Source organism: Nuphar pumila, chromosome 10, assembly GCF_984573655.1.
Source record: "Nuphar pumila chromosome 10, dmNupPumi1.hap1.1, whole genome shotgun sequence".
NCBI lineage: Eukaryota > Viridiplantae > Streptophyta > Magnoliopsida > Nymphaeales > Nymphaeaceae > Nuphar > Nuphar pumila.
In genome coordinates, this window is record NC_143258.1 from 99,463,387 (window position 1) to 99,478,576 (window position 15,190).

General features: G+C 37.7%; 1 protein-coding gene across 5 annotated transcripts in view; it reads right to left on the minus strand.

Moving 5' to 3' along the window:
- Positions 1–1,074: 1,074 nt before the first annotated feature.
- The window catches only part of LOC149827551 (brefeldin A-inhibited guanine nucleotide-exchange protein 5-like), a 91,236-nt gene continuing 77,120 nt past the window's right edge, over positions 1,075–15,190 (minus strand). For 4 of the 5 annotated variants that reach the window (XM_090019467.1, XM_090019468.1, XM_090019469.1 and 1 more), the window contains 5 exons: positions 14,506–14,622; positions 4,838–4,974; positions 3,814–4,135; positions 2,970–3,065; positions 1,075–1,561 (listed from right to left, as the gene is read on the minus strand). In XM_090019467.1, the coding sequence (XP_089875593.1) occupies positions 1,499–1,561; positions 2,970–3,065; positions 3,814–4,135; positions 4,838–4,974; positions 14,506–14,622 (735 nt within the window). In that variant the 3' untranslated portion in view covers positions 1,075–1,498. Of the gene's footprint in view, positions 1,562–2,969; positions 3,066–3,813; positions 4,136–4,837; positions 4,975–14,505; positions 14,623–15,190 lie in introns of those variants that run through there. The other variant, XM_090019470.1, reaches the window with a different exon arrangement.

Consider the following 15,190-nt stretch of genomic DNA (forward strand, 5'->3'; position numbering starts at 1 on the left):
TCACATTGCACACAAAATCTGTGCCATACAACAGCATACATTTTTTTGTGCAATGTGATTGCACTGATCCCCATTCTTCCATGGCTGATCAGGTAAAACAGTGTTTTACAAGACAACAATGAAATGCCAACACAAGACATCGCTTATGTCCTCTTTGGCATACAAGGCAACCAGAAAGTCTACAAAATCCCCTCCATTTTAGAGGCGTTTTTTTGCAGCTTAAGCGTGCACAACGGACCCCTCAGGAGGCATGAACATATCCAGCAACAGAGAAAAGGAAAATGAATGGACGTAGAAAACATCGCAAGAGCCAGTTCATTGAACTACCTCAAGTCTAGGGATGCAAACAAATCAGATCTGGATCAGCAAAATATAAAAAAAAAAGTTGGATCTGGATCGGGTCTGAACAGCCTGCATATGATGTCAATGTTCAAAGCATCTTGATGGTTATTGCCTCATCTTCACTGCTACGGCAAACATTGACAAGATACTATGGTGTTGCCCACAAGGCCTCAACACATCTGGCTAGGTGGATCGGCTTAAGGCATTTAAGTTGAAGGATGTCATGACTCATGAGCAAGATACCAGGGGTGTGACCACCGAGGTGGTATTCCATGTGGTAAGCGAGGTCATGTGCCAAACTGAAGGCCCAGGTTCAAATCCCTCTGCCACATGGGGCTTAAGAGATATCTGGTAGGAGTCTGCCTAACCCCAGCTTGCCTATAAAAAAAACACCAGGGGTGTATCCCGTGCCTTATGGCCAAAGCAGCAATCTCCCTGGTGGGCAAAGGCAATGACAAAGAGGTTTTAACCGTTTGAGATTGGGCCATACCGCAGAGCATCAACCTCCAGCGTGCACTACCACCTGAACCAACAAGGTTTTTCCTTGATATATATATATATATATATATATATATATATATATATATATATATATATATATATATATATATATATATATATATATATATATATATATATATATATATATACCACGGCATTGCACAACAACCGAAACTTAAAAGAACATTCAGCTCACTTGAACTGAATTAAGATTTTGAGTGTGCTGTCTCATGGCAAAATAATGAAATCGCATTAGCAAAACGGCCATCTGACGATGGCATTGAATGCCAGAAAGTCACATTATCAATTCATCACCCATGCTGTAACATCCATGCAGATATCAGGCTACATACCTGAATTTTTATCCAGCTGACATTCTTCAACTCTTATAGACCACTAACCTGAAACCTAACTAATTCACCAAAATCTGAAAGGCAAACCTCCATTTCTGAGATGTGGGTTCGCCAGTTTAATATACAGAGGTAGAAAGAAACTGTATCCTAGTAAAAGAAAGATAAACCGAACCAGGCATAACCAGTTTTCCCCATGAAATTATACAAAGATTACAATCACCTCTATCAGGTTCCGTCTGTCCAAACCCATCAATCTTGTATACAAGTCGAACAATGTTGGCAAGCCAATAAATGAGATGAAGTCAAGGCAGCAGAGACGTCAATTGTGCACTGAAGAGATCACCCAAAGCTCCTCTAATGTCCATCTGGGGAAAAGAAAGGAAGAAGATTAAGAACAAAGCAAACATGCTTAGCTTTCCCCACAATGTCTTGTGACTGTGTTTGTAGTCATGCAGTCGGAAAGAAAGAGTGACATAAAAAGTAGACAAGCAGGGGATATATATGCTGCCTGGTTTTGCCCGGTGCCATACCTTCTGGTTCCCAAAAGGTATAGAGTTCAATGGTGCATAAGTAATGGCAGTTTATGCCATGATTGTGCACATAAGCAAGAAATTAAGCACATAAAGAACAATCAACAGCAGTAATATCACCTGTGCCTCAACAATGAAGAACTAACCCCAAATGAAGAACTATGTTATGAAATTATAGCTAGAAATCATACGGTTTTCTCACAAAATACACTTGCTGCACAGATGTATTATTTTGCAGGACTTAGGGACAGAGAGTAGTGCTGCAACATCACGATTTCCAAAATCAGGAAACTCGTGAGTCTTTCTTTACTATATAAGCAAACAGTTACAACCAACGTTGTCAGTATCGGTATCGGCCCTGAATCGTTTGGCCACCGATTCAGCTGCATTGGCCGATACCGATAATCAAGTGAATTGTTGTGTATCGGCCCAAAAATAATAATAAATTATTATGTGTCAATCATAACATGACACGTGTTAAAATCATTAAAATAATATTAAATTTTTATTTTTTGGTATTTTTTAGATTTATTAAAAAATAGCCGATTCAGGCTTGCAGCGTATCGATTTTCTGCCGATACAGGCAGATACGCACCGATACTGATAACATTGGTTACAACCAGTAATGTTACATAAATGCGCTTAATAAAATAACAACACCCATATACAATAAAGGGGCAATCACGGAAAATAAATTAATCACAAAAATATACTCTGGATTGGATCTGGATCACAGACCCAACAGGATCCAACAACCATATATCACGTTCCAACAAGATGCACATAAAACACAGGGATGGGAGAGTAAAAAGGAGAAATGGATTTCTTATGGAACTTGGTCAATGAATAGATGTTCATTTCTCACTGAAGTGGTTCAATAAACAAATGACAGACCACTGCACATGATTACTGATAGCGCAGACACCTATCAAGAAGGGCCGTCAGAACTGGTGACCTATTCTCAGCATTAGTGGGCATCAGTATGTTGCTTCTACATCATTGCATTGAGAAGCAACTAAGTGAAAAGACATAATTTCCCAATAATTCCCCAGCACTTCTACTGTAAGAAAGTGGACAAACACCTACTTCAAATTGGCCACATAAATAAACACAATTTTGTCTAATAATCCCTGAAGCAGGCGAAGGATATAGGATTGATGCTTATCAAAAGTACTTGTCCCAAAAAAAGGAGGAGAAAACAGCATCCATAGTGGTCACGTTTTGCACAAACATGAAGATTTACCTGATCGCAGCAGACAAGTCTAGTGATCAATGGGTAGAACTCTCTCAAGTGCTTTATGAATATCTGACTGTTCATAACACACATCCCTTTTAAGACCTGCAAAAACCAAATTATTTTGCAACTTTGAACTAGAAGAAACATATTTACAATACTAAAGTGGCACCTTCCATCATAGTTGGAAAACCCGGCGAGTCGACTCGGGAATCACCCGAGTCGACCCGGATCGGGCCCCAACTGGGTCACGATTCAGGACTGGCGATCCAACCCATTATATAAAATTTTTTATCATGTATTTTATTATTTTAATGCATAATTCTTATATAAAGTCACTTGTTATGAAAAATCTAATATTGTTCAATGAAAAAAGTTAATAATCATGAATAATTATATGTTTTTGTAACTTAGCTATATTGATAATTAAGCTTGAAGTTTAGTTATTTTCATGTCTTATTCATGTGCCTACACTATAAAATATAAGTCCTGACTCGTCAGAGACAACCCTCTGACTCGGTGACCCAGTAGGGGTCCGATCCGAGCCCAGGTCACGAGTTTGCCAACTATGCCTTCCATAACCTAAAGAAAATTGCCACAGTTTACTAGCAATGCAACATATTGCTGTATGCAGATGATGGGACAGAATGATTGGAAAGGCAGTGCATAAATTGTTCATCAATGCTGAATTATTCATTCTTGACATTTACTATGGTTAAATGCTCCTACTTCCAAGTTAACTCATGCCAGCTGAAGACTCGGGGAAAACCTATATTAGGTCATCAGGACCTCCTAGAGACATTAAAAAACCTGCAAAACACAAAAAACTATGCTCATACAAAATGCTCAATACCTTGACAATAACAGGAGACCGGAGCTCAACAACACGGTGAATGTCCACATTAGCAGCCTCCCCTGCACTGGATTGCAAGTCTGATACTTCTTTCAGTATCTGGCCACAGAATGAAACTAACTTCCCTTCTGCTAAATCTCTCAGCTTCCCTTCTGATTCAAAACCAATGCCATCCAAATCATCTTCTCGATCATTGGTAAGGGAACCATTACATGAAACCTGCTTCTGACCATCAAAATCGATTGTAGAAGTTGCTTTGTGTAAAATATCCAAATAAATATCAGTTCCAGCTATTTCTTGCCGAAGAAGATTCATGGGTGGCCTGGAAAAACATGAAATAATCAATGTAAGATAGTGCCTGAAGATTCAATGACCCATTTTTGGGTAGGATAACCCATAGTTGGCAAACTCATGACTCGGGCTCAGATTGGACCCCTACTGGGTCACCGAGTCAGCGGGTTGACTCGGACGAGTCAGGACTCTATTTTATAGTGTAAGCACATGAATAAGACATGGAAATAACTGAACTTCAAGCTAATATGTCAATAGCTAAGTTACAAAAACATTTAATTTATACATGATTATTAACTTTTTCATTGAACAACATTAGATTCTTCATAACAAGTGACTTTATATAAGAATTATGCATTAAAATAATAAAATACATGATAAAAAAAATTTATTTAATAGGTTGGATCGGCAGTCCTGAATCATGACCCAGTTGGGGTCCGATCCGGGTCAACTCGGGCGATTCCCGAGTCGACTCACCGGGTTTGACAACTATGGGATAACCCAACATCCGTGATGCTGAAAAATGCAGTGGACTAGATACTCAGCCAGAGTCAATGGAGAAAAGAGAATAATAGAATGTCTCAGTATATTACAACTCTGCCCACTAAGTCAATGATCTCTGTTACATTTCAGTACCTCGGTTTTGGACTCAATAGTTCCCGTGGCAAGTCTCTTAGACCATGGTGTGCTATCAAAACTGGTAGAACATTCAAAAGTATAGTGTGCAGCTTACCTTTCCAAAGGCATCTGATGCATACGCATCCTAAGGTTGGCAAATGAATTATATTGGGCAGCAAAGTCCAAAACAGACAACAAAATGTCTATAATGGTAATTTTTTGCGGGGCCTTCAACTTTCTCCAGTATTTCCTCTGCAAGTGTAAAAGAAATATGGTTATAGTTGAGAAGAAACAACAGAGTACACAAATAAAAGTCTGTACATAGGATATGTTCATGGAAATAAGCAACTGCAGCTTGCTGGGTTTGGGACATTCCCGAACGAGTATCAACCCTTTGAATGACATAACTAGATATTAATCAAACTCAATAACAATGTTGAATATCTTAGCAACATAGCTTTAGGCCGTCCTATCATGCCGATCTCATAAAAAATCAAGGGTCCTCCAGTAGATCAAGAATCTCCTCCAGCAAGCAGAAACCAACAAAAACTGAGATGCAAACTTCTTCCCAAATACATTGGATCCTTTCTTCTATTTTGGCTGTCCATGTAATAGTGCAATTGGTACTATTGACAGCATTATTCTATTAGCAAAGAGTCATACTGCAAGTATTTTTTTGGTTTAATTGGACCCTGTAGATATGTTTATCATCACTTGTTTCACAAGAAAACATTCTCTGGATCTCATTCTTTCAGCCTAATTTTTTGTAAAGTTAACTGATTTTTAGACTTAGTTAAGAACATTTCTAAACATCAAAATGTCCTAAACTAATGTGTCTGTTTTACTAGACGAACTATAAAGATCACATATGTGTGCAATAAAGGGTCAAAAAAACTAACGGTCCTACTAAATAGTTGTTGTAGCACCTCACTTTCACGAGGCCTGAGGTTTTATGGTTACCAGTCAAGGAAGTGGAAGCGGGAGCAGGAAGCGGAAGCAGGAAGCGTGGCACTTTCAAAATTTTAGGAAGCGGGAAGCGTGGGACGATTTAAAAGCAAATCAAGAATCTTTTCGGAAGCGACCTAGGAAGTGAACCGGAAGCGACCTAGGAAGCGAACCGGAAGCGACATAGGAAGCGAGAGGGAAGCGAAAAAAAAAATTAAAAAAAAATACAAAAAAAATGGAAAAAGGGGGGAAGTGCGCTTCCCAAAAAATTTGATGCTTCCCACTGCGTTTCAAAAGCGCGATGTTTCGCGCTTCCAAAACGCGCTTCGGGGAAGCGCGATTCCCCACTAGGCTAGGCGCTTCCAGTAACTCTGGAATTTTTATTTGCCATGAATCAAGTGTCTCGGTTTATGCATAAACCAAGGAAAGTAGATAGGAAAGTTGTTAAAAGAAATTCAAGGCACTTGAAGGGAACACTTGGGGCCCACTTGTTTTCGCTGAGCTGGCATCCCTTTCCCACCATGAATGAAACAAAGATCAATTTATCATGGCAGAAAAGTGCTACAAGCGGGGCCCCAGTTTTTCCCACCACCTACTACATTTCATGCGCAAATCCTTCCATACCTCCCCCCATATGAAAGCATTCTCATGGGAAAACAGAGATGGCATGATCTTTCAGAAATCCATGCCCTTTCCCATGAAAGGCCCTTCCCTTCCATGGAAATGAAACAAACCGGCCCTTGGTGACAGATGATTGTAATGAAACAAGGTACAATGAAACAATAGTGAAACAAACACAATGCCAACAAAGGGCTTTAATAAACTCACTTAAGGTTGGTCACTAATGGACCAAATACAATCTCAAAAGAGATAAAAATATCAAACAACACAAGAGGCATACAAGCCTATAAGATGGGAAAAAACCTAGAGAAAACCCTCAAATGCTTCTAAGAGCATTGCTGAATAACAAGGGAGTGAGGCTCTATTTATAGATCCTCACTCCAGCACATGGGAGGCAGTCCAGCTCTTTGGACTGCCTTCCAACAGTCATATTTTGACAGTTGTACCCAACATTCCTATTTTGACTGTTGTGCCTAACAGTCAAAATATGGTTGTTGGGCAGTTTATTTATTACAATGCTAAATTACATTTCAGTCTCTAGTGGATTGTACTATATGATAAAAGACAAAAATACCCTTAGCGGGTATTTGAATACAATTCTATTTTTAACACTCCTCAAACTTATGGGAAAATCACTGAAAGTTTGCTAAGAAGATACAAAAATTGAGGCAATGGAAGAGCTTTAGTGAAGAAGTCTGTAATCTGAAATTCGGACTGGACATATGGCAATGTAATAGTCTCCTTCAAATATTCTTCGCGAGCATAGTGACAATTCGTCTCAATGTGTTTTGTTCGCTCGTGAAATGTGTGATTGTTGGCTATATAGATGGCATTTTTATTATCACAACATAGCTTTGAAGGTTCTGACACATCAACACCCATATTGGAAAGTAGTGCGCTTATCCACACACCTTCAGTAGTTGTAGTAGCCATTGCCCTGTACTCAGCTTCCGTAAAGGATAAAGATACCTTCTGTTGTTTTCTGCATCGCCAAGAAATGAGAAAATCACCTAAAAACACACAAAAGTCAGTAGTTGAGTGACGATTATTGGGATCTCCTCTCCAGACAGAATCAGTGTAAAAAATAAGACTTAAGGATGAGGAAGAGGATAAGAATAGTCCTTTAGATATAGTTTTCTTGATGTATCGAACTATTCTTAATACTGCACTCATGTGTACGGTTGTGAGCGCATGTTGAAATTGACTTGCAGAATGTACGGCATGCGCAATATCTGACCTTGTAAGGGACAGGTACATCAATGATTCAATAAGTTGTTGATAAGGGATTGGATCATCTAATAATACTCCATCTTTAGCTCCCATTTTCGCATTTATTACTTCAAAAGTATCAGCATATTTTGTGTCAGTGATTCCTGAACGCTCAACAATATCAGCTGCAAACTTGATTTGAGATAAAAGGTATCCTCTTGGTGAGTAGACTACTTCAATTCCTAAAAAGTATCTTAAAAAACCAAGATCAGTCATATCAAAGGATTTTTTAAGCAAAATTTTAATATATTCAAATTCCTTTTGATCAGTGATGATCATATCATCAACATACAAAAGAAGAATGATCAATCAGGTACCTGTAGATCTCACAAAAAAAAGCAGTGTCAGTGTAACAAGATTTAAATTCAAGTTTTGTACCATTGAACCGATCATACCATGCTTTAGGGGTTTGTTTAAGCCCGTATAGGGCTTTTTGAAGATCAAGGACCATGCCTTTTTCAATAGACAGAACAGGGGGAGGATCCATGTATACTTCTTCATTTAAGTTTTCATTCAAGAATGCATTTTTAACATCTAACTGATATATCAGCCATTTTCGAATGGATGTTATAGCAACTAGAGTTCTAATTGTAGTCATGCGAGCTACTGGGGCAAAGGCCTCTTCATAATCTATATCATATTCTTGATAATATTCTTTTGCAACAAGTCTTGCTTTATATCTCTCAAGAGACCCATCACTTTTGTTTTAATTTTAAACACTCATCTATACCCTATTGTCTTCTTTCCGATAAGAATAGGTTGAATTTCCCAAGTGTGAGCCTTATGTAATGCATCTAATTCAATTTTCATGGTTTCAACCCATTCATTTATATTTTTGGCCTCGTTATAGTTGGATGGTTCATGATAGGAATGAATGGCTAGAAGACATGCCCTGTAGTTTGGTAAGAAGGATTTGTATAAGACAAACCTACTTGAAGGCCTATGTGTTCGCTCTGACCTTCTAACACTAGTTTCTTCAGTATTTGTTAGTTGATTATATTTGTCAAGGGCAAATGGATGCTCCCCAGTATTTCGTCTAGAGTATTGAAGAAGATCTTGAGATGGTTCGCTACTTGAGTCATTAATAGACTCGAAGGTTTCAATATCATTACTAATACCTTTATTGGGTAACAAATCAAATAAGAAAGCATACTCGGATTCTTCCTTAAGAACTTCAAAATCAAATCCATTGTCATTTTCTAGAAAAGTAACATTTCTAGAAACATAGAGTTTATCATTTGTTTTATCATAACATCGATATCTTTTTTTATTATCAGCATAACCAAGAAAGACACATTTTATGGCTTTATGAAAGAGTTTGCTATATTTTTCAAGAAGCACGAAACATTTACAACCAAATACCATTAGCCTTTTTAAATCAAGAGAAATTTTAAAGAGTTTTTCAATAGGAGACTTGTTTTCCAAAGTTTGAGAAGGCATTCTATTTATTAGATAGACTGCGGTTAGGACAGCTTCAGCCCAAAATTGCTTTGGAATTTCTTTTGAAATAAGTAGGGTTCTGGTAGTTTCAATGATATGACGATGTTTTCTTTTAGAAATTCCATTTTCTTGAGGTGTCCTAGGGCATGATTTTTGATGCACAATTCCATGATTTTTTAGATATAATTAAAATTCATTTGAAAGAAACTCTCCCCCAGAGTCGGAGCGGAAGACATTAATATTTGTTTTAAAATGATTTTTAACTAGATTATGAAAGTTTTTAAAACATGAAAAAACTTCGGATTTGAGTTTTAGAAAGTAAATCCAAGTATGTCTACTAAAATCATCTATAAATGTAACATAGTACGAATAACCACCTTTTGACATAACAGGAGCGGGACCCCACACATTCGAATGTACTAATTCAAAAATTTTATGTGTCACAGAGGTTCTAGACCCAAAAAGTATCATTTACATTTTTCCAAGTATACAATCTTCACAGACAAAATTTTTATCTTTACAAAAATTTTCCAAAAATAGAAAAAGAGATCATTTAGTTATACTTGGGTGTCCTAATTTTTTATGCCAAAGATCTATATTAATGTCTTTGACATGATTACAAAACGAGTATTTTGATAAACACAGGAAATCCATGTAGTAAAGGTCTCCTCGTCTATGGCCTTGCCCAATATGCTTCCCTAACTGGAGATCCTGCACCCAACACGCCTTAGATGAGAAAAATACTTTATAACCATAGTCAACAATTTGAGAGACCGAAAAAAGATTTAAATCGAGTTTGAGAATGACTCGCACTTTTGGAACAAAGAATTTTTTTAAAATATCATCAAGGTTTCCTAAGCTTTTGACTTTTAAAGAGGTACCATCGGCAGTTGACACACATGAGAAATATGATTTAGTGCAATCGGATAATAGAGACTCATTATGAGTCATGTGGAAAGAAGCACCTGAGTCTAGAATCCAAGAGATCTTACCTGGAGGAGACGAGGAAGAGATGGCAACCCAAGTGTAGAAGGTGTAGCCTTGAGAAGTTGTGAGACGGCTTCTGGTATTTGAGCAAGATTTTTAATTCATTGAAGTTGCCCCCTTTTCTTGATTCTTGAGGTTCTTCACTTAAGGCGGCCACCTTTTTAAATTTTGGACATTTCGGTCTTATATGTCTGGGTTCCTTACAATGATGACAAATAATTTTTCCTTTGTATCCTCCCTTGTATCCCCCTCCATTGTGTCCTTCCTCATTGAACTTCTTCTCAAAGTGAGGTGGTTTAAATGTTTTCACAAAATTTTTGGGTCTTGCCATGGCAAGGACCTCATCATTAGACTTGTGCATTCCAAGTCTTGTCTCTTCTTGACAAATTTGAGCAAAGGCCTCACTTATAGAAGGAGAAGTGGTCCTATGAAGTAAAGAAGATCTTATTTGCTCAAATTCCGGTTGAAGGCCATAAAGAAAGGAGAAAAGATTTTCTCTTTCGATTTGGGTCCTTCTCATATCAATAGCCGAACCTTCCTATTTTGGTTCCAACATGGCTAATTCATCCCAAATAGGAGATAAAATATCGTAAAAATCTCTTACACTTTTATCTTCTTGTTTTGAATTGTGTACCTTGTCATGGAGATAATAAAGTCTAGCCATATCTTTTTGGATAAAGGTACTTCTTAAAAAGCTCCATACGTCACATGTCTTCTTGAATTTGATGATATTGGTGGTGATCTTGAACTCCATGGTATTCATAAACCATGAGAGTATTTGTGCATTGCTTGCCTCTCAATCTTCCAATTTATTTTGGTATTCTTCCAAGGCTTTTTTTTTCTTCTTCGGGCAAGGCTTTAACTTGATCTCCTTCTCTTCTAGTCAATTTGAGTTGTGGTTCACTAGTAGAACCACTAACAAAACCCCATATTATTTTTCCTTTGAAATGATTCTCCATAGCCGTCGTCTACATCAAGTAGTTGTTTTCATTGAGTTTGTAGGTGATGACGGTGGCGGACTCTTTCTCTCATAATGAATACTTGAGTTTACAATAGAGGAGATAAGGAATGATCAATAATCGAAGAACACATTCTTCACGAGATTTTCCTTCTTTCAAGAGCCTAACTTTGATACCATGTAATGAAACAAGGTACAATGAAACAAGGTACAATGAAACAATAGTGAAACAAACACAATGCCAACAAAGGGATTTAATAAACTCACTTAAGGTTGGTCACTAATGGACCAAATACAATCTCACAAGAGATAAAAATATCAAACAACACAAGAGGCATACAAGCCTATAAGATGAGAAAAACTCTAGAGAAAACCCTGAAATGCTTCTAAGAGCATTGTTGAATAACAAGAGAGTGAGGCTCATCTCTTAGGACTACCTTCCAATAGTCATTAACGTCTAGTTGGACTGTCTCCCAAGAGTCATATTTTGACTGTTGTGCCCAACCATAAATATAACTGTTGTGCCTAATAGTCATAATATGGCTGTTGGGCAGTTTATTTATTGCAATGTTAAATTACATTTCAGTCCCTAGTGGATTGTATTATATGATAAAAGACAAAAATACCCTTATCAGGTATTTGAATACAATTTTATTTTTAACAATGATGTATAAGAAAATGCAACCAAATGAACATATGCTAAACAGTGATGGCCATTTTCAATGATATGAATCAGTGATTCCAGTGAAAGGATATCAGTTTCAGGCAATTGATTGAACAAGCACTAAAGCATAACACATGTCTGTGGCAACAATCACTGCTCAAGTCGCATGGAATCGGTAAACAGAACATGCTAAACATGATCTAAAGGATAGATTTTCCTTTTGGAGCTTAGATCTATGTAAATCAAGTGTGTACCACCATAAGTTAAGGTATATATATACTTGAAAGCACGATTTTTAGGGGGTCGTAATAGGACGTAACAAAAAAAGTAGGACCATCCCCTTCTCATACATACATACATATATAGAGGGGAGAAGGTGCCTACCAAAGGAGCTATGTCACATAGGTGCAGGTGCGGATGCGGGTACGGATGCAGCACTTTAAAAAAACTTGGGTGCAGGGGTGCGGAAAGTATATATATATATATATAGAGAGAGAGAGAGAGAGAATTTTTAACAGTTTTAAGTTAACACTATGTGTATTTGTGTGCATTTATGTATTTATATATATAATATAGATAAATATGGACTTGATTAGGGTTAACTGAATCTACTTTTGGATAGAAATGGACCTCAGTGTGGTTGACTTCACCTAACATAAAGGAAGCTATGTCCAAGTGTTGTGTGACATAGCAAGGGAGTCAACTGCAGTACAGGGGTTTCCAAGGTGTTTTATGCAAATCTGACAACGCAGATGTGTTCAGCATGGTACATTTGCTAAAAAATGACACTTGGATCATATTTTTTCAATGAAAAAGTGTGAATTTTTCAGCTTGAATATTTATGAAAATTGCAAGCCATCAATTTTCAATCCTTATAAAAACCTACTCACGTATCTGAATTGGACGATCCAAGAGTCCATTCCTATAAAATAAAAGCACATCTGTACACTCAGATTTGAGAACATGAAAAAAAAATCCCTCCAGAAGCCTGGTAGGCTGGTGGTAGGCACAGATCGGAGTAAGCAGCTAAACCCTATATATATATATATATATATATATATATATATATATATATATATATATATATATATATATATAGAGAGAGAGAGAGAGAGAGTAATGGGTCCGTGCTAAATGAAATATGCTAAATGAAACGTGCTAAATGAGTTTTTTAGGGTTTTTTGTTTTATTTTTAAATTCTGACTGTAAAGATGTGATCTGTGTACTTGATTTTATAGGAATCAGCTCTTAAAGTGTTTGATTCCTACACATGGGTGGGTTTTTATAACGTTCAAAAAAACAATGGTCCAAAATCTTTGTAAATTTTCGAGGCTTCAATATCATTTTTTTCATCGAAAACACATGATCAAGGTGTGGATTCCTCGTAAATCGACCATGCCCAATACATTTATGGGGTCAGAACTGCGAAAAAAACACTGGAACAGCAGAAAAACCCATTTAGCATGTTTCATATAGCACGGACCTCTCTCTCTCTCTCTCTCTCTCTCTCTCTCTCTATATATATATATATATATATATATATATATATATATATATAGTCACATGATCTGCCAAAAAAAAAACAGGTACAGAGTTGTTTCACGGCTTATGACCCAGAATGTATATTCCACAAATTGTATCATTCGTGGTATATGGAGGACCATTTCACTAGCAACCCATGAACAAGTACAACATTTAACTCAAAAACAGAGAACCACGTCACCATCATCAAATGATCTATGCCTAGGTTGGAGACACCGCAACCAAATCGGGGGCTTTAGACAACGTCAGGCCCATAATATGAGTCCTGGCTCAGTCTTGTTAGGTCAGCTTTAGGTGGAACTTAGGAACATATCTCCAAATACTATCAGGCTCCACAACTCATCATGGACATGATTTCTCTTTGAGAAAGAAATCTCTGACTGCCTCAGAAATGTCTTTAGATACAGTAGACCAGAATGAACTAAATAAGCTATCTGGGTATCCATCTAAGCTTGGGGCGCTATCTCCATCAAGAATAAAGACCACCTTAACCACCTCCTCTTTCAACCCCACGGATTTGGACAACCTTTAAAAGGGTTACGATTGATGTAGCCCATGACAAATAACTTGAAGAAATAATTTGAGGCCTCTCAAAAAATACTCTCTTCCCACCACATAGGATTTGTCCTCCCTCTGAAGTCAGTTCATCTATTTACGCTACGTATTGCGGTTTGTCATAAGGTGGAAGAGTTGGGATGATCTCAACATCCAATGGTCATTAACGAAGCAGCGATCGATCCTACTGGCGCGATAGTTAGGACCAACTTGCTTGTTATGCCAAGTAAAACAGGAAGACCCATAATCAATCTCTATCAGTCCTGCTAAGTTTATGACATCATTGAATTCATTGGCACCCATATGATAGGTAGTCAAATCCCAACATTTAGAAATATGTTTGGTAACCGTCTGATCACTAATGAGCAATCATGGATGCGGGACCCGCCCCGGGGGGAACCCCCAGACCCCCCCCCCCCCCCCCCTTCTATATATATTTACATTTTTGCCCCTGCCGCACCCCCGCACCCAAGATTTTTTAAAGTGCCGCACCCCCGCACCCGCACCCATGTGACATAGCCTCAAACCTAAATGGGATTCTCCAAGAAAGCATCCACGCAAAGCTGCAGCAGATTGTGTTCTTCTCTGACATGTATTCACGTTACCATGGTCTTTAGCCAACTTTAGAATGTTTGAAATAGAAAATTTCTGCCAAAAGACTTTGAAAAGGCAGCAACCACAACATATTACATTCAGCATGCAACAAAGACGAAGAAGCAGAACTATCGGTTTCAAAATTTCTTCTAAACGTAGCCATACTGGACCTGCACTTTATAAACAAGGGAAAAGTAAATATCCTTACCTGTATACTGTCAATGGCACCTAACAGTAATAGTTGGGTAATGCATTTCCCTCTAATTGATCCAATGAGAGGACTCTCCTCGTCATCCTTAAGCTCTGATTCAATGGGTTCTTGGACCTGAAACAAATGAAGACCATAATAGCATGAGTATAAAGCTAACATCCAAGAGCATAATTTAGCAGGAAAAACAGCTGGAAAAGACCTTAACACATTAGGCACATAAAGATAAAGAAAAAATCAGTATTGTTTGATGATGATAGTTTCAGTTGTAAGTAAATGTACTAGTTACAGTGTAAGTCGATCCTATACAGATCAAGAGCTAGGGCCTGTTGTCCTGTGAAGGACTGGAGGAACCACGAGGTTGGTTCCTCATTTTCATCACATAGACCCTATACCAAAACAAAAAAAAAAGTCCAAAGAAAATTCTAATGGGATAAAAAGCAAACTCAATTTTCAAACTTTTGAATATTTGATTGCCATCATTCCAAACCATAGTTGTGAAAAGCATGCCTCAAGGTGCAAAAAGTGTGCCTCGCCTCAAAGCGAGGGGCTCTGAGCATTGAGGCACACTAAAATACCATAAAATCACTAAGGTGTGTGCCTCATAAGCCATGAGGCGTACACCTCATAGCGAGGCGCAACTCAGGATATTTGGCAAATGGGGGTGTTTTGACCCACATTTGAC